Source organism: Coniosporium apollinis (genome assembly GCF_000281105.1).
Source record: "Coniosporium apollinis CBS 100218 chromosome Unknown supercont1.75, whole genome shotgun sequence".
NCBI classification, from domain to species: Eukaryota; Fungi; Ascomycota; class Dothideomycetes; genus Coniosporium; species Coniosporium apollinis.
This window is the reverse complement of record NW_006913337.1, coordinates 37,147-56,233: the sequence shown is the minus strand read 5'-3', so window position 1 is coordinate 56,233 and position 19,087 is coordinate 37,147. Positions and strand designations below refer to the sequence as shown.

Here is a 19,087-nt window from a genome sequence, read left to right as displayed (position 1 = left end):
TTGCACAAAGTCGCTTCTGTTCGTGTTTCATTCATCAATCTGATGAACATCTAGTCGTCAACGCAATAGCCGATATCTTCCGGCCGTGCATGGGGCTGTTGCGGTTACACCTGGTCCAACATCGTACGGACTCTATGCCCATTCGGCATGTCGTGTCGGCCTAGTTTCCCATGTGGCTCTACGGTGGAGACTTCACGTTTCCTCACGCCCGCACCTTGGGCATTGGAAACGATGGTTAGGCCTACGAGTCTCTTTGTAGTACCAGATTAGGCACTCTTAGCTGGCTGCTACCCTATCTCAACCAACTTTGGCTCCACAAAATTGAGGATACAGATACAGACACCGGAGTGGATTTGACTGCCCAGTGCTCTCGCACGATGATTCCAAGGCATATCGAGGGTCGCAGGCAGTACTTGCAATCAACTACATCTGGATACAGAACGCGGCCCAAGCCGGATTTCCGAATCCAGATGGCCGTTCAACGCCACGCCCCGAGGCTCTCAACGGCGCGACGAGATTCGCCAGCACGGTTCGCCATCGCTGCAGGTGAGCGAGGCCAAGGCGCGCATCTCGTCTCCCATATCTTCCTCCCCCACCGTGAAACCCAGACTCCTTCCCGTCTCTTCAGACCGCTGATAAAGCTTCAATCTGTATCCGGGCTGCTGCTGTGGTGTTGAAGCAATTGGTGCTCGCTACGACAACCATCCTTGGTTCGACACATTCGGTTCTCACTTTCCCACACCGAACCGTGGACTGCCGATCTCGGATAAGCTCGAGAATTAACTTTCTGCCGGCCGCAACCCTCCCTTGTACGCCTCACCACCCAGAGCACCAGTCCGAACAAAAGCGAAGCTTCTGTCGTCCTGTCGCTCACTTGGCTTGGATGCTTGTGCTGACCCTTTTCACCCTCGACCAGTAGCATCGTAACTGCGGAGCCGTCCCTACGCACCCGTCCTCACGGACCCGACCACCTCTACAACCTTCAGAGCGGCCGCTGTCCGAGGACAGAGTTCTTAAATGCAGCGAAAGTCTCGACACATACACACGGCGACCGGGACAAGCGTAGCAACTCCATATTCCCTAGCCGGCTTCCTCCAGCCTACATAGACGAACGCCTGCACATACTTCGACACATCCCACCCTACACTCCTTGTGAATCTCGCAAAGGCCTGAGCGGGAAAGATGGCGTGGGACCATCTATCCATCACCAAGGCGCACTTGGTCTACCTCATTCTAGGCGGCTTTACCAGCCTGTTCATGCTATGTTCGTCCATTATCAAGGAGCGACTTTACATAGGCGAGGCCACTGTTGCGACGATATGCGGCATCATCTTTGGGCCTCACGCGGCCAACCTAATCAACCCGCGAACATGGGGAAACACGGACCTGATCACCTTTGAGTTCTCTCGGATAGTCCTGGTGGTGCAGTGTTTTGCCGTTGGTGTCGAGTTACCAAAATCATATATGGAACGACACTGGAAGTCTGTCACATTGCTACTGGTCCCCGTCATGACTTTCGGTTGGCTCATCACAAGTCTCTTCATTTGGTGGATGCTGAAGTCTCACCTGAACTGGCTTGACAGCCTGTGCATCGCTGCGTGCGTCACGGCTACCGATCCCGTCCTTGCCTCTTCCGTCGTCGGCAAGGGCAAATTTGCCAAGCGGGTTCCCAAGCATTTACGAGATCTGCTCTCTGCCGAGTCCGGATGCAATGACGGCATGGCTTTTCCGTTTATCTATCTCGCAGTTTACATCATCCGATATGCACCAGATACTAACAAAGTCGCTTTTCATTGGTTCTGCTACACCATTCTTTACGAGTGTATATTTGGGGCCATCTTCGGCGTTACTATCGGCTACCTTGCGCGGCGTGCCATCAGAATCGCCCATGAGAAGGACCTGATAGACAGGGAAAGCTTTCTTGTGTTCTACTTTGTCCTTGCATTGTTCTGCGCTGGCTCTGGCAGTCTCCTCGGAATGGACGATCTCCTTGTCGGCTTCGCTTGCGGTGTAGGCTTCAGTAACGACGGCTGGTTCCTTGAGAAGACTGAAGAATCCCATGTCTCTAACGTTATCGATCTGCTCATCAACTTGGCTTTCTTCGTTTACTTCGGCACCATCATCCCCTGGGATCAGTTCAACGCCGACGTCATTGGTACTTCTCCGTGGCGGCTAGTCGTCATCTCCATCTTCGTTCTCTTTTTCCGTCGGATACCTATAATGCTGGCTCTCAAGCCAATTATACCGGATCTCAAGACATGGCGCGAGGCGCTTTTCGCGGGCCACTTCGGCCCTATCGGTGTCGGTGCGATATTCATCGCCATCCTTGCGCGAGCCGAACTCGAGACAGAGCACACGACGCCGCTAGCCGTGTTGCCTCCACCTGGCTTCCCCCATCTGAACATTATCGAGATCATCTGGCCAGTCACTGCCTTCCTGGTCGTCGTTTCGATCCTGGTGCACGGCTCTTCCATCGCCGTCTTTACGCTCGGCAAGCGCATCAACACTCTCACTCTCACCTACTCGTACACGCAAGCCAAAGAAGAGGGCCCATCCTGGATGGACCGCCTCCCGCGTATCCAATCCCGCTCAAAGAGCTCCATGTCTCTCCGCCGTCCAGACGACACGGACTCTTCGTACGATGAGAAGACCGGCGCGCTGCCGCCCGTTGGCGTGCCGGGCCAGTTCCTGCGCCGCCAGAAAGAGGAAGAGGGTGGCGCTACTTCGAGCCGCTCGTCTAGCGCTGCACCTCGCGCTCGCCGCAGCAAGAAATGGGAGAATGGATTGGGACCCGGTGGGCCGATCAGCCAGTCTGCCATTACGCCGCAGTCGCGGAACCTGACGAACCGCGACCATGTGGACGCGCCGGAACAGGCGAGGGATTCGGATACGATTGCTATGAACAGCGATGAGAGTCCCGATTCGAGCGTGGGCAAGGAGGGGAAGCGCAGGAAGATGAGTGAGCCGGAAGCGGAGGTGTTCCAGGAGGGCGATGACATGGTGATCGAAGATGAGGAGGGCAACGTGCTCTCTGTGACAGACACCCACGGCGCCACGGGCGAAGAACGCAGGAAGATGGCCAAGGAGGAGGGCCGAAACCAGATGGTGGAGAAGGACGTCCAGGGCGGCGTCGCGCAGACCGAAAACGACTACAGCCAAGACGACGGCAAGAAGCTGATGCGCGAAGTCAGCGACGCAGTCGAGCATCCACAGCGGCACTGGCGCGACATGCGGAAGAAGATGATGGAACGGCGCAAGAGCGGTGCCGAGGGCGTGGTCGCGGGGTCTAAGCCTGGTGACCCGCCCAAGGAGGCCAAACGCACGCACGGTCCGGCCTTCGCGTACCAGTTCGGCAACACCGTCATCGTGGAAGATGAGGACGGCGAGGTCATCAAGAAGTACGAGATCGACGCGCCCAAGCGTCCCGGCACCAGCGGCGACCGCAAGACCTCATTCGTGGATGAGCGAACCAGGCAGAGACTCCAGCGTATGGGCACCTACCTCGGCATGCCGCAGCACCACAAGGACGATGATCTGGACGAGGAAGCCGAGGCGGGGGCCTCATCCACGCAGCAAGATGACAAGCGCAGAGAAGAGAAGCGCAAGCGCCAGCAGCAGGATGAGGAAGACGACGACCAGCAGATCCGCTTCACGGTCACGACCGGGGGGCAGCGCATGAGCAAGGCCGACTTTCTGAGAGAGATTAGGAATATGGATCCCAAGAGTCGCGCGCAGGCCGTCGAGGAGTCAGATGCGCCGGAAATGGTGAAGCGCGAGGCTCGACGGGATTTGCATGAGCGCGGCCGCGCCAACACGGCCGAGCAGAACCGCCCGAGCCCCCAGAGTCGCCGCCCGACCCAGCAACAGGACGTCATCGCCGAGCGCGATGAGGATGACGAAGATGAGGTGCCGCAGCAGCATCGAGGCTCAGAGCCAATGATCAAGTTCGCGAGCCACGAAGACAAGCCAGCGGGTCCAGAAGGCCTGACCCTCGTAACCTCAAATGACGAGGACATCCCCTTCCACTCCGTCGCCGACGACCTAGCCAACTTCCGCCTCTCCGCAAAAGAAGAAACAGCGGCACAGCGGCGCCGACGCATGGCCTCGACAGCCGGCCAGGGCCAGGCCCCAGACGAACGAGGCAGCTCCGACGGTAACGGAAACGGCAGACACAGCTCCACCGCCGACAGGCCGAACACGGCGCGTCAGCCCACGAACATGGATGCAGGCGAGACCGCAGCTGAGCGACGGCGCAGAGAAGGCGCGTTGGGGATCTACGATGACGACGACCGCGGTGGCAGCAGTAGCGAGACGAGCGATGACGAGCGCCCGGAGACTGGGCGCAGGGATCCGCACGCTTCGATGGAGCAGCAGCGGGAGCGGGAGAGGGAGAGGGAGCGTCAGAGGCAGGAGGAGAGTCGGGCCACGAATATTAGGTTTGCGGAACCGGCGAGGCCGGAGCCTGTTGCGGCTAGGGAGGAGGGGGAGACGAGGAGGAGGGGTGGTGCGGGGGGGATTAGGTCGAAGTTGGGGTGGAAGAAGTAGGTGTCGTGTATAGGGTGTTGGGGTTTAGATATAGAGAGGTGGGAAGTGGGGAGGCGGTTTGTGTGCTGCGTGGTGGATCCTTTTGGCATGGTGTTTCAAGGGGTCTGGGGTATTTTTCGCGCTTTCTCTCCGATATTTTCGTTGGTCTGAGCAACATGTGCTTTTCTGTTTCTGCCGTTTCTTGCATATATTTCCACTGGATCTGTATGTTCGCGTACTCATTACTTTCCTGTCTCTAGTGTTTTGCTGGATCGAGCGCCATTCGTCGTTACATAGTTTGGAACTTACCTCTGATTGGACCTCGAATCATACAAGACCGTTGCAGAGGCAGCTGTCCGTCCATTATACAGACTTTGCAGGCTCTAAGACGAAAAGATGGAGTATATGAACGAACTTGGTTTCGGTGTGGTCAGCTCCAGTCCGTGGGCGAACTTAGAACCATAAACATGCCATGGTGGAGAGACAAGACCAGACAAGCGAGCTCCTATACACAATGCAGACGCAACCTCTAGTACCCCTTGATCCCCAACTCCTTCGCCCTCTCCTTCCTTTCCATATACTCCCCCAACTTCTCCTGCACGCCAACCTTGGCATTTGTCTGCTGCGCAAACAGCTGCCCCATCCCCTCTCTCGACGTCCCCTCCCTCAATGCGTTCGCGAACTCCTGCTCAGTCGGCAACCCGACGACCCTCTGATGCGGATACTCCCGGTACGCGCTCCGCTCGCTCTGCTCCTTCAGCAGCTGCAACTCAGGCTCCCCAGCGAAGAACCCCTCGACCATGTCCTCCGTAACCTCTTCGAACGAGCCCGGCTGCCAATTCGGCCGCTCCTTCTGCCGCCGCACCAACCGCGCCGTGACGCCCTCGACAAAGTCGGGATGTTCCATGAAGCGGCTCGCGATGAGGTGTTCGCGCCGGAACGTCTCCGCGATATCCCACCCGCGTCCATCCCGCATCTGCTTCAGCGCCACAAGAACACTCGTCGGCGAGCGCTGCTGCATCGTGTGGGCGGTCTTGGCGGCCCAGTCGGCTAGGCCGGCGCCATACGGCTTCTCGGTTATGCTGGAGAGGTCGGAGAGGATGGCCTTGATGTCTCGGTGCGGGTTGAATATCTGATCGATTGCGAGGCGTTGGTCGCCTGAGATGGTGGGGCGCGGGGAAGAGAGGCCGGTGACGAATTCTTCGATTGTCGAGTTGATGGTCTGGTAGCGGTGGAGGAGGTCGTCGTAGTCTTTGAATTTGAGCTCGGCGAGGCGGGCGGAGAGGTCGGGGAGGGAGGAGGAGTGGATGAAGTGGGTGGCGATGTTGTGGTAGCTGGTGCATGTTGGTCAGCGTGTACAATGGTCCCGTGATGGCGGTTCTGGCAAAATGGCATACAAGACGTCCTCCCCTTTCAGCTGCTCGCTCGTCAAGGCGAGATACGTGCCCATGTTCCCGTCCATCCGCGTCAGGAAGAAGCTCGCCCCCACATCCGGAAAGAACCCGATCGTCGTCTCGGGCATGGCAAAAACGGTGTTCTCAGTCGCTATCCGGAACGGTGCGTGCGTGCTCAGCCCAACGCCGCCGCCCATCGTTATGCCGTCCATGAACGCAACGTACGGTTTCGAGTAGGTAGCGATGAGATGGTCGAGCTTGTATTCGAGGGCAAAGTAGTCTTTCGACTTCTGCTGTCCTTCCGGGCCTTCGGTGTTCCACTTTGCGAGCGCTGCTACGTCGCCGCCGGCGCAGAAGGCTCGTCCGGCGCCTTTGATGACTATCACGTTCGCGAGCTGTGACTTTTCCCATTCCTGCCGGCGATTTCGTGTCAGCCAATTCTCCCGGCATAGCCCCCTAATATAGGGGACGCACTCTTAACCGTGCGATGATCTTCCGCGCCATTGATCCGTTCAGAGAATTGAGCTTCTTCGGCCGGTTGAGCTCCACGGTCCGCACGCCGTATATCGAGCTGAAGAGCACATCGTCCCCCTCATCGCCTGGCTGCGGTTTTACTAGATCGCTCTCCATCGAGTACTACTCTGGTGTCAGCGATCTATCAATCCTGCGCATGACTGTGGTGTACCGACACTTCTGTTCCCGCTGACAGCAGAATTGAGGATTTTGGCTCGCAGAGGCATGGTCGCTGGTCTTGTCCGCGAGAACCAGCTCAGCGGAGTTGCTGTTTGTCGAATGCAGGTCCTGATAGACATCAAGGCTGGGTGTATGCGCCAATTGACGTGTAGATGGGAGCTAAATCTTTTGACACTCCCCGGACCTCGGGTATACGGGGGTTTAGCAAGTCAGTGGAAACACGTTCGAAAGATGCTGCGGAGGATGCGGAGTGGAAGCGACAGTCTCTCAGGATGGCACTTGAGGCGTGTAGGGATTTATGTGCTTTCTGCCACCGGTTACGGTTTTCCAGCGTCCGATGTCTTCCTGCTCGAAATGCTGTAGCTCTGCTCTCGAGGATGGCACGTGCACGGGGCATCTTCCAGATCGCGCTAAGAAATCTTTCGTGAGGGTCATTCGACAGGCAATAATACCATCGACTCCATCCCGCATCTCGACTCTTTCATTGTCTTCTCTTACCTTCGTTCTTGGGCGTTGTGCACCATGTCTCCCTTTGCTCAGGCTTTCCTACGCACTTCCCGCGCGGCGTTGCGGCAGCGGACCGGCGTCAACCCCGTGCAGCAGGCCTTGGGCGTCCAGGGTGGAGCTCGATATGTCCAAGCAGTAAGAAACTACGCCACCGTCTTCGAGCGAAACAAGCCTCATGTCAACATTGGTATGTCTGCTCTCAGCTGCTTCTTCATATGGCATACTGACTTGCGCAGGAACCATTGGCCACGTCGACCACGGAAAGGTACAATTGCCTCCCTACGCCCCCCATCGCAAGCCGGCCTAACTGACCAACCCAGACCACCCTCACAGCCGCAATCACCAAGCGACAAGCCGAAAAGGGCTTCGCCAACTTCCTCGACTATGGCTCCATCGACAAAGCCCCCGAGGAGCGCAAGCGCGGCATCACCATCTCGACCGCCCACATCGAGTACCAGACGGAAGCGCGACACTACTCGCACGTCGACTGCCCCGGCCACGCCGACTACATCAAGAACATGATCACCGGCGCCGCGAACATGGACGGCGCCATCATCGTCGTGGCGGCGTCGGACGGGCAGATGCCGCAGACGCGGGAGCACTTGCTGCTGGCGCGGCAGGTCGGCGTGCAGAAGATCGTCGTGTTTGTCAACAAGATCGACGCGATTGAGGACAAGGAGATGTTGGAGCTCGTGGAGATGGAGATGAGGGAGCTGCTCTCGTCGTACGGGTTTGAGGGCGATGAGACGCCGATTATTATGGGCTCGGCGCTGTGTGCGCTCGAGGGCAGGCAGCCGGAGATCGGGTCCAATAAGATCGACGAGCTGCTTGAGGCTGTGGATACCTGGATCCCGACGCCCACGCGCGTCTTCGACAAGCCTTTTCTCATGTCTGTCGAGGACGTCTTCTCCATCGCCGGTCGTGGCACCGTCGCCTCCGGCCGCGTGGAGCGTGGCGTATTGAAGAAGGATTCGGAAGTCGAGCTCGTCGGCAAGAGCAACGCCCCGATCCGGACAAAGGTCACAGACATCGAGACGTTCAAGAAGTCCTGCGACGAGTCGCGTGCTGGCGACAACTCCGGTCTTCTCCTCCGCGGTGTTAAGCGCGACGACGTCAAGCGCGGCATGATCATTGCGGTGCCGGGAACCACCAAGGCGCACAAAAAGTTCATGTGCTCGATGTATGTCCTGACGAAGGAGGAGGGCGGCCGTCACACCGGATTCCACAACAACTACCGGCCTCAGATCTTCATGCGGACAGCCGGTGAGTACTGAGTGCCCAACTTGGAGCGCTTCATGGGTTACGCGTCTGACTAGCGTGTTATAGATGAGGCCGCTGCGCTGACATGGCCCGAGGGCACCGAAGACTCCAAGATGGTCATGCCCGGCGACAACGTCGAGATGATCTGCGAGATCCACAACCCGCTCGCCGTCGAGCCGGGCCAGCGGTTCAACGTCCGCGAGGGCGGGCGGACCGTCGCTACCGGCTTGGTGACGCGTATCCTCCAGTAAAGCCTCCGGCGACTGCTCCTGTTGATGCCTCCCCGACCGCACCTCTGCCAAAAATTTAAAGCAGTGCACTGGACCACCGACCTCTTTCGATGCGTCTCTAGCTATCCGCCAAGTTCTCTTCCTGTGTACAGCTACACACATGCTCGCCAATGTACATTCACCCAACCCCTGCTACTACCCTACTCCACTCCACTTCGTCACATCTGTCATTTGATCTTGTATTGTAGAGGGCGTTTGACGCGTTTGAGCAGAGGAGAATGTGCATTGTAACTGCATGTAAGCAAGGGCGTTGGTTTCAGACTGTACCTGTAGCCAAGGATGAACATCAAAAGAAGCAAACCCACAATCCTCACGTGCGTCTCGTTCCAGCTTGTATGACCAGAAAGAGTTGTACCAGTCCACAGGTGTAACTCGTAAAGAGCGCTTGCTCTCCAATCTATCTACCCAAACGGTCTCCCCGATGCCCCGCTCCATCTCTTCCCCATCTCTACCCCGCCCCACCACCTCACACACACACCCATCTAACCTTCCTGCCCTCAAGCACTCCTTACTCCCTCACCCACCACCGCCGCCCCCATGCTCCCTCCACCACTCAAACAACACACACCCCGCCGCCGTCTGCACATTGAGACTCCTCGTCCGCCCCACCTGTCCAATCTCCACACACGCATCCATCTCACTCAACAACCACCCCGGAATCCCCTCCCTCTCGCTGCCGAGGACCAGCACCGCTTTCCGCGGGACACTCGTCCCAGGCGCCCCGAGTACAAAAGACGCGTCCGTCTGCTCGATGCCCACGACGGTATACCCCTCCCCTTTACGCTCCCGCAGGAACGGCAGGAGCGAGGAGGGCGTGGGCGGGAGGGCGTGGATCGAGAGGTGGAGGTGGCTGGAGACGGATACGGCGAGGAAGTCGCGGTCCGTGAGGACTGCCGTGGTGCGCAGGTGGAGGGAGGCGGCGCCGAAGATCTCGGAGATGCGGGACAGGCCGCCTAGGTTGTGCGGGTTGGCTATCAGGGAGGCGATTATAATGAGGGGCGTTGGTCGGGTGGAGGGGTCGAGGGGATCCGTGGACAGCGGACGGGAGGGGGAGAGGAGGGGGAGGGTCTGGGGTTTTGTTTGGAGGGGGGTTGGAGTTGTTGCTGTGGCGGGGGAGAGGAGGGAGGGAGCGTGTGCTATGGTATCCTGAGACTCGGTTTCTTGCGCTGCTGCAGGTGTCGAAGGGGCTTGAGGCTTGCGGCGACCGAGTGGCACGCGTGGCGGTGGCATGGCTTTTTCCGCTCCCTCTCCGGACCTTGTGTTCTCCTTCTCCGCCCAGAGCTCCTCAAAGTCCTCAACCCGTACGATCTCCCCTTCAGCAGGCTCCATCCGCAGATATCCGCCCTGAAACAGCGTCGCAAGGTTATGATCGTCAACAGGATCCAGCCACTCCAGCGAGCGACCCGGCGGAGGCGCCAAGTACTTCTCGTGGCTTCGTATACTATCGTTCAGCGCAGCGAACGCCGGGTTCTCCGTGATGCTGGTCCAGTCACGCTCGGCGGCGTGATCCCACAGCGGTGGGAAGGACCACTGTGCTTCGTGTCTGATGATGATCTTGGAGCTGGCGGAGAGCGGAACGAGTTGCGTCATCAGTTTGAGAGCGAATGATTCGGGCGAGTCTGCCACGCGGGCAATCATGACTGCTAGCTTCATGATGGAAGCGAGGTACTTCGGGTTCGAGTGGTCTTTGGTTGATATCAGAGTCAATAGGTCTGGACGGCGGTCTGGGTGCTGAACGTAGATGCGGGCGATGATCCATTCGAGGAGGAATCGGTACCGGGGAAGAGGCTCGATGGATATTATGGACAGTAGTGAGCGAAGGTAGGCAGACAACTCCTCGGATGTAGACGTAGACATGCATGTGTCCAAGAGTAGAAGCATTGTCTGCAGCTGCGTTGTCTTCTTCCACTTGCTGACAATGGAGATTGGCATCTTCTGGTTCGCCCAGGGCTCAAGCAGCCGATCAAAGATTCGCTTGCCGACGGCATGGTCCGTAACTCTCAGGCTGTTAAGGGTGTCAAAGATGCACGCGTAACCATAGCTTTGATGGTGTCCGTAGTAGAACGAGTAGGTCCGGTGTGGTGCAATCTGTTCCAGCTTCTCAGCTACGGAAGAATCCAACAGGAACTCCAGCTTCGGCGATGGTGGATGGTTCGCTATCTGGACGATGAAGTCTTCAAATGGCAGGAGCTTAGTGACTTCAGGAGCCTTACGATACGCGTTGCTCAAAGCTTTGGCGAGCGGTGAGAAGACGTATATTCTGCCATCACACAGCTGTTGCAGTATGGCTAAGGTAGATGAGAGCAGCGCCGCGAGTTCTGGCGCATCAACGCTAAGCTTGATCGATGTAGGGTGGAAGAAGACGTTCGGTACCTCCATCAAGGACTGCTTGGGATAGTCCTGTCGTTCAACTTCACTCCAGATTGCCTCCAGCGCTTGGAGCAGGAGGTTCGACGGTACTGTATCCGAACTATTGTTATTCAATAACAGGAACAGGTATCGACAACTTCTATTGAGACCACTGCCGTGAAGAAGTTCGTAATTCGTTAGCACTAATGGCTTGATGAATTCTGTCAATGATAGATTCCTTGAACCAAGATCGACAATTATTTTACCCTTTTCATCCTCATCATAGTGGTTATTCGCTGAAGCTGAGGGGCCACTCGCTTCGATAGCAGCATGCACTAGCCACTTCTGTAGCTCCAGTGCCGTAAGTTTTTCGATTGTCACTGGAGCAAGAAGCCAGGTATGCCTTGCTAGCATTGTAGTATAAGTGAAACCTTCCATAGCAGAGCCTGGCGACGTCCGCTTCAATAAGGATTCTATACGCAAGCAAAGTGCTACAAGATAGTCCCGGACGACTTCCGGGAGGCCAGTGCGTGTTGCAATCTTGACTAAAAGCTCCAAGTCTTGCTGCTCGATGCCAGGTACGACCACATCAAGAGGCGCTCCTTTACCTATACGACAGATGGGCTCCTGAAGCCCCGCGCCGCGAACCAGACCATCGACGATGTAGGCAGCTGCGTGGGGAAAGAGTCTCCCGTCGATGCTCGTATCATGTAACCAAGTAAGCAGCGTGCGCAAATGCAGGGAGCGGATGGTGTTGTCGGGACATCGGCGGAGTAGCCCTTCAATGAAGCTTGAGAGCTTCTCTCCATGCTCGCAGCAAACGGTGCGATTGTCTTGCGTGCTGCGAATGCTGGAGGTAAACAGAGAGCCTTGTGTGGCCCAAGGAAGCAGCGATTGCGTAATGATGTTATTCTTCGGCGATGTCTGAGTGATGAGTGTGATCAGCAGTCTGTGGCCTCCTTCCTGAGTCGGTCGATCCAGGTCCAGATAAAGACTCGACAAATCCATGAGCCAGTTCCCGACGAACTTGCGGATGCCATCCTGGATGTTCTGCTGGAATGCGGCCTCTAGCAGTGTCTTCATCCAAGTCGGATGAATCCTGGAGCTGGAAGAGCATAGCATCTGCAGATCTGGAAGACACTCCTCAACCTGATTCATATATCGGCCTAGAACGATAGTCTCGAATACTGTGATGTATTTGTCGAAGTGGAGTACATAGTCCATTTTTGCCCGGATTTGAAGCGTCATGTGAGGGGCGTCCAAGTCAATGTTGAGTATCTGAACGGAAGTCTTGAGAATGGAAAGACAGTATTTACGTTGCTCGGAGTACCCTGTGCGAAGACCCTCTTGTAGCAGTTCCCAGTACTTGTCGTTCATGAATGTATTCGGCGGGCCACGGGGTTCTTGAAGCGCAAGCCATCGCAGCCACAGACTGCATGCTGTGCTGCTGTAGGTCGCGCGGTGTTCCGTGGAATCTGATAACAGCTCGCGAATCCGTTTCCAGATTAAAGCCGAGACATTCCTATGCCGAATTCCAGTACACTTGTCGTCCTGCGATGCAGCTAAAAGCGCGAACAAAGCGTCTCTGGAGGCTGTAGAGATTTCAGGAGAGGTAGCACCGACAAGTGCTAGCAAGGAGGAGAAGATGCTGTGGCTTACACGCCATGACTTATCTGAGATGGACCAGAAGAAGACCTTGCAGAATGACAGATAAGAGATGAGACGCTGAAGGGTTGTTGGAGACGGAAGCTGACTATCGGAAGGATCTTGCAGAGGCCGACCAGCCCACATCTGCTTAGAGTCTACCAAGCTCTCCAAAATGCTGTGTATATGCTTGAACACGTCCTCTCTGAGCAAGAGGCTGTCATTGCAGAGATCGGCAAGCCGACGAAGAATAGCAGTATCTCCATTGCTGGTCCCTATGGTTTCAAGGATCCAGTGAGTAATGTCGTCTAGAGCAGCATCATTCCTGACAATGCAAAGCATCTGCGCAGCCAGCCGTGCAGTAGTAAAAGCGCCATCATCATGAACATCGCGGAGAGTTGCAGTGAGCTCCTGGATCGCTGCCGGTTGCTCTGCCACTGGAATGCGAGCTAAGAATATCTGAGCCAAGGACGGTGGCCCCGACGAAGAGGAAGAAGACATCCTCCAAACCCGGCCGAATATAGAGCATTGCCTCGCAGTTCTTATGCCATTCTTAGAAAATCATACCAACTGACGTGGGTCTGGCGCTCTCGTCTCCGAACTTCGCCCAAGCTTCCGTCCGGCTGGCGCTGCAACGGGCCGACTGCCGACTGTCGACTGTTGTTCTCTAACCTTTTCAGGCCGGCGAGTCAAACGCCGTCTATCAAACGCACCTGCTCCAGCGCCAGTGCGCAACGTCAATGCACACCTTCCGCCGCCTGAAGTCCCGGAAGCTGCTCACCGACGCTTTCGAATTGCTCGACGACATCATGGACCCCCGCCTGTACCGTGGCATCTCGTCCGAAAGCATCTCGCCCTACTACGAGTCCACAGCGTCAACACCATCGCTGCGCGCGCCGGAGAGAGCTGCCACGCCGGACACAATGGCGGATCAGGAGGGAGGAAATGTCAAGGTCGTTGTGCGCGTGAGAAGGCATGTAAAGAGAGGTCTGTATTGCTCAATACTCCCAAGACCCTATACACATACTCGACGCTGACCTCCTCAGAAATCGAGCGTGGTGCCGAATGCCTCATCCGCATGGACCCGCACACGCAGCGCACCACCCTTCTCGTTCCCAATGACACCGACCCTGCCAACGCACGCAGCAATTCCCGCAAGATCTACGAAGAAAAGTCCTTCACCTTCGACAAGTCCTTCTGGTCGCACGACCCCACCTCTTCCCACTATGCAGACCAGTCCGCCATTTACCGCTCCTTCGGCGAGGAGTTCCTCGACCACAACTTCGCCGGCTACCACACCTGCATCTTCGCGTACGGACAAACCGGGTCCGGAAAATCCTACACCATGATGGGCACGCCTGAGGCGCCCGGGCTCATCCCACGAACTTGCCAGGAGCTCTTCCACCGCATCGAGAGCGACCCGACGCCAAACACAACCTACAACGTGCACGTCTCGTACCTGGAGATCTACAACGAGCACGTGCGCGACCTCCTCGCCTCGCGGCCCTCCTCTTCCGGGGGCCAGCCTAAGGACCCAGCAGCCTACTACCTCAAGATCCGCGAATCCCCCGCCGACGGCGTATACATCCAGGGCCTGACAGACGTCGCGGTGCGCAGCTACGCCGACATCTCACGCCTCTTCCGCATCGGCGATGCGAACCGCACGACCGCGGCGACGAAGATGAACGATAGCTCCAGCAGGAGCCACGCCGTGTTCACGATCCACCTGAAGCAGATCCAGCACAGCATGACAACCGACAGCGTGATCGAGCGGTCCGCACGCATGCGGCTCGTCGACCTCGCCGGCTCCGAGCGCGCAAAAGCGACGGAAGCAACAGGCCAGCGTCTCGTCGAGGGCGGCAAGATCAACAAATCCCTGACAACCCTCGGCCGCGTCATCGCCGCCCTAGCCGATCCGAAACGCTGCGCAGCTTTCGCCTCCGGCAAACCCAGCAAGAGGAGTGTTGCTGGCGAGACAGTGGTGCCCTACCGCGACTCCGTCCTCACATGGCTGCTCAAAGACTCGCTGGGCGGAAACTCCAAGACGGCAATGGTGGCCTGCATCGCGCCCTCCGACTACGACGAGACGCTGAGCACGCTGCGCTATGCCAGCCAAGCGAAAATGATACGCACGCGCGCGACCGTGAACCAAGACGCCGTGTCCGCCGCGCAGCGCGACGCGCAGATCGCCGAGATGGCCGCCACGATCGCTGCGCTGCAGACGTCGTTCCATGCGGCCACGGTGGCGAGGAAGCGGGAGGAGGCGACCGAGCTGGAGGAGTATCAGAAGCAGGTTGGACGCATGCAGCGGATGATGGAGGAGAGTAGGTTAGTGAGCGAGGCGAAGATTCGGAGTTTGACTGCTGAGGTTGAGGAGTTGAGGCCGTTGTGTGAGAGGCTCAGGGGAGAGGGGGAGGCGCTGAGGAGGCATTTGGGACTTGTGGTCGGGGAGTTGAGGAATCCAATTGTTTTGCCGACACCCAGAGATAGTGAGCCGGTGACGCCGGAGGGGGGCGAAGAGCATGGTGGGAACGAGGAGGATAAGGAGAATGCGGGGGATGAGGTGATGATGATGGAAGATGAGGGCTACGAGGACGAGGGAGAGGAGTTCGCGAGAGAGCTGCATGCGCATGCCGAGGACTTCTTGAAGGAGATTGGTATGTTCAGGAAGAAGGTTGGGGGCGACTATGCGAGGTTTGGTGAACGAAGAGTCAATCCGCTGGCGGAGGTAACTGTGAATTGAGAGAAGAGGACTGGAGTGATCATAGCGCAGGCTGGAAGGCGGATAACGATGGCACGAAGGTCTGAGCGTTCTGGCGGGAGTCTGGAGTAAGTATTCGGATTGGCGATGGATTGGGAATATCTCTCGAACGATAGATAGTGAGGGCTTCGACGTCTTCCTACTATTGCTTCGACCACCGGGAGCTGCATAACTAGTATTCGAACCCTCAACAATAGATCATATTTAGCCGCACTTGAATGCTACATACTGTATCTTCCCGCTCTCCAGCACCGACTGCACAACTAACTCACCTTCACCGCCTCCGTGGCTCCAGCTGCGCAATCATCTTATCGATTTCACTCAATGTGCTCCCCGTCGCCTTCTCCCTCAACTCCCTCAAACACTCCACATCCTTCGCCTTCAGCGCCTCCTCCCCCGCCTTCCCCACCATGCCACACTTAACCCACATCTCGACCCTCTCCCTCGGGCTCAACCCCGTACACTTCGGCACAAACGTGCTCGCGAGCCTCGTATTCCCCGCCCCAAGCACCTCGTTGAAAAACGGCTCCCACCCAATCGGCGACTTCCGCGCCTTCCCCACCTCCTCTAGCTCATTCCAGTGCCGCGCGGAAACCAGCGCGCGCAGCCGCACCCACCAGTACGTCTTCTCGGGGACCTTGAACTCGGACTGCACTTTGAGCGCGCGCTTGACATGCGAGGATTTTAGGAGCTCGAATAGCGTGTCGTTGATGCTGAGACCGACGAAGCTGGGGCCGCTGGTTCGCATGCCGGCGGGGCTGGCGTCGCTGTGCAGGTCTTTGTCGAAGTGCTCTTGCATGCGGAGGAGGCGGGCGGTTTCGTCGAGCATCTTGAGCTGGAAGGCGTTTTCCTTCGAGTCTTGGAGCAGCCGGGATGCGAGTTTGATTTTGTCCAGGCGGGCTTGGGGGTGCTCTTGGGCGAGAGCTTCTGAGAGGAGGAGGTTGGATCCGTCGAGGCGGCGATCGTCTTGGTAGTAGAGGTCTTTTAGCAGCTCGCGGTCTTGGTCGATGGCGGAGGACTCGACCAAAGCCATTGCCATGGGCCGTGAGTTTATGGTGCGGAAGAACGGTGCAAGTGGAAGCTTCTTCTTAAGATGCAGTAAAACGTGGTAGACGAGGTCGGTGTCGCCGCTTTCAATAGCTTTGTCAAGGGCAATGGTGTCTTCTTTCATGCTCAGCAGTAACGGGACCTGCTTGCCTGCGCGAGGCTCGTAATTCAGCAACTCAGTGGCGAGGCGGACGCGCCCTTCGTCGTAAGCAGAGCGCGCAATCTCCTCGAAGGATACACCGGGTTTGTTGTTCAGCTTCTGCACGATCAACCGGCAGATAGATTCCTCGTCCTCGGTAGACTGGCGGACTTTTTGGCTGGCCCAGTTGACATAGATGCGGTCTGATGGTAAGCGCAGATACTCTGAGATGCGTAGTGCGAGGAGGTATTCGTGTCTGTTGATGAGCCGCTCAATGAGTTTCTCAGGCGTCAAGCGTTGATATTGCTCATAAGATAAGGGGAGACCGATTTCGTAGAATCGAGCCGCGTTGAGCACGCGAAGCGTCTCGCACATCTCAACAAACTCGTCGCTGTTGTAGAGGTCAAGCACTGACTTGCCAAACGACGCAGCCTTCAGCAGTTGCTTCTGCCAGTGGATAGAGAATTCGTGTCCTGCCGCCTTAACACACGCATCAACAGCCTCGGAGAGGTTCGGACGGATTAGCTGGATATTGTCATCTGCCTTTGGTGACTTGCGTTCCAGTTGATCAACAGCGTCGAGCAGAATAGAAGCGGGCGAGGTTGAGCCTATCCGGAAGGTTTCTTCAGTGACATCTGCCTAGATGTAAGCAAGAAGTCCGCAAGCCGAGCTTGACTGCTTACCCGGCACTCTCTGTAAAAACTCGCAGACATCGTTGGTGAGAACTCTAATGCCATCAACATCCGGAATCAGATGCACCCAGCCGTCGTAATAATATCTGCAAGGTGTGATTTAATTGCGTTCTCGTGCAATGGTCGTTGGTATGCTTACTTTGTAGCGGCACCCTGTGTCACGAGATGGATCTCATCCTCCCAAGCGAGTGCAACAGCGTTGTTTCCGCACCAATGCATGTCCTTAGGCATGGTTTTCGAACGTGAGTCATACTCGTTCAATGTCTCCTGGAAATCGCTACCAACAACCCACAGCTTCCCATTGTTGGTGTAAAGCGCCACGAGCTTGCCATTCGGAGATACACTCATATGAACGAATGGGCCTTCAGAGTAGTTCCGGTCTTCCGAGTCCGACGCATCTATGACGTATATTGTCTTGTCGGTTGACAGCAAGACCTCTACTGATCGGGAGAGCGTGTAGGCCGGTGGTATCAAAGTCCATGAGTGTATTTCACCCTCCGGAGGTATCGCAAGCAGCTTCGGCCGCGGCTCATCGTATCGAGCGACAGAGATGAGGTGGTTGTTGTTTAGTAGCGCGACGAACCCATTACTCCAGAATCGACAGGCCTTGACTCCGTGTTCCTCTGCGCCCTAATTGCACGGTCAGAGGGGTATGCAAGCGCATGAATTGCTATAACTGACATGGCCCAAAGTGAACGGGACAAAGTCGCCCTGGAGGTCGTAGTAACAGCGTACGGTCCCGTCTTCTGTGACGACCAGTAGCTTCTCATCCTCAGACCATCCGAGACCCTTGATAGAGCCTTTCTCCCACTACGTCCCGCGTCAGTACAGCCCTCCAATTCATCATTGAGTGTAGCCGTACATTGATTCGCCTTATGAGCTTGCCGGCGCAACTGTATACATCGATGCTTGGTTTGGCGGCGCGGGCTCCGCGGTAGGCGTGGACTTTCTCCTCATCGCGGTGCAAGGCCAACTGACCGCGTCAGCATCTGCCGCGGTTTGGCATTGCGGGATACATCCTACCTACAGCTCCACTATAGGGCGCCCCTGCTACAAGGTAGTTCTCGAGCTCAAGGTCCTGGTCGAAGACGGCGGTGTACAGCTGGACCTTACGGTAGAAGCGCGTGCCGACCTTCTCCCAGTCCGCTGTTGGCTTTGCCATGGTGACGTTGACGGGTTCGCGTTACCAATCGGGCACTGTTCGCATAGCTAGGGAGCAACACGGCATTGTGCAAGATAAGGTACAATAGCAGTTAGTGACGTCCGGCGTTAGTGTTTCAGATGGGGCTGAAATTAAGCTATGGTCTAAGCACGCCGTCCGTCGGCTTTTACACGTGCCAAGCCGCAAACTCCGGCAGAGTCAACCAAGTCAACCAACTGCCCGGCCGATCAGCGCTCAACAATGAGCCACTCAACGCCGTTTGGCACTTTTCGTGCCTGAACAGCTGCATCAATGGAGACAGTGTGATGTCCCACCCGCTTAGAAATTCTCCATCTTCGGCCGAGCAGCCGCTAGCGTGTGTCTGCCGTCGTGCGGCCCAAACGGCTATGCTTCGGCATTGGAAATGTCGCCATGACGCAGTTATCCACAACCGCATCGAACACTCACTAACTTGTCTTCCCATTACAAATCTGCCCGAGGGCGTGTGCGAGCTTTAACCCGTAATTACGATCCACCACCTCTTGCACCCCTTTCACTTTCAATCTTCGTAAGTCTCTGAGTCCTCCATATCAGGCGGGCCTCACGCATCGATCTCCCAAACGCTCGCTTTTACTACGTTTCGTAT

At 56.8% G+C, this 19,087-nt stretch overlaps 6 protein-coding genes across 6 annotated transcripts; 3 read left to right on the top strand and 3 right to left on the bottom strand.

The window, feature by feature from the left end:
• Positions 1-1,182: 1,182 nt before the first annotated feature.
• On the top strand, positions 1,183-4,545 carry W97_09040 (uncharacterized protein; the record flags this gene model as incomplete). The annotated part of the gene is made up of 1 exon (XM_007786904.1): positions 1,183-4,545. The coding sequence occupies one exon, from the start codon at positions 1,183-1,185 to the stop codon at positions 4,543-4,545; it is 3,363 nt and encodes a 1,120-aa protein (XP_007785094.1).
• A 508-nt stretch (positions 4,546-5,053) lies between these two features.
• W97_09039 (uncharacterized protein) lies at positions 5,054-6,658 on the bottom strand (the record flags this gene model as incomplete). Its single annotated transcript, XM_007786903.1, has 4 exons — positions 5,054-5,858; positions 5,922-6,331; positions 6,393-6,554; positions 6,608-6,658. 4 exons carry the CDS (start codon positions 6,656-6,658, stop codon positions 5,054-5,056), a joined length of 1,428 nt encoding a protein of 475 aa, XP_007785093.1.
• A 475-nt stretch (positions 6,659-7,133) lies between these two features.
• Positions 7,134-8,629, top strand: W97_09038 (elongation factor Tu, mitochondrial; the record flags this gene model as incomplete). The annotated part of the gene is made up of 4 exons (XM_007786902.1): positions 7,134-7,305; positions 7,355-7,383; positions 7,439-8,381; positions 8,445-8,629. The coding sequence occupies 4 exons, from the start codon at positions 7,134-7,136 to the stop codon at positions 8,627-8,629; spliced, it is 1,329 nt and encodes a 442-aa protein (XP_007785092.1).
• Positions 8,630-9,184: 555 nt separating this feature from the next.
• W97_09037 (uncharacterized protein) lies at positions 9,185-12,394 on the bottom strand (the record flags this gene model as incomplete). Its single annotated transcript, XM_007786901.1, has 1 exon — positions 9,185-12,394. The coding sequence occupies one exon, from the start codon at positions 12,392-12,394 to the stop codon at positions 9,185-9,187; it is 3,210 nt and encodes a 1,069-aa protein (XP_007785091.1).
• A 1,007-nt stretch (positions 12,395-13,401) lies between these two features.
• W97_09036 (uncharacterized protein) lies at positions 13,402-15,404 on the top strand (the record flags this gene model as incomplete). Its single annotated transcript, XM_007786900.1, has 2 exons — positions 13,402-13,648; positions 13,708-15,404. The coding sequence occupies 2 exons, from the start codon at positions 13,402-13,404 to the stop codon at positions 15,402-15,404; spliced, it is 1,944 nt and encodes a 647-aa protein (XP_007785090.1).
• Positions 15,405-15,696: 292 nt separating this feature from the next.
• W97_09035 (uncharacterized protein) lies at positions 15,697-18,462 on the bottom strand (the record flags this gene model as incomplete). The annotated part of the gene is made up of 6 exons (XM_007786899.1): positions 15,697-17,243; positions 17,292-17,386; positions 17,440-17,930; positions 17,982-18,110; positions 18,163-18,273; positions 18,328-18,462. 6 exons carry the CDS (start codon positions 18,460-18,462, stop codon positions 15,697-15,699), a joined length of 2,508 nt encoding a protein of 835 aa, XP_007785089.1.
• Positions 18,463-19,087: the final 625 nt, after the last annotated feature.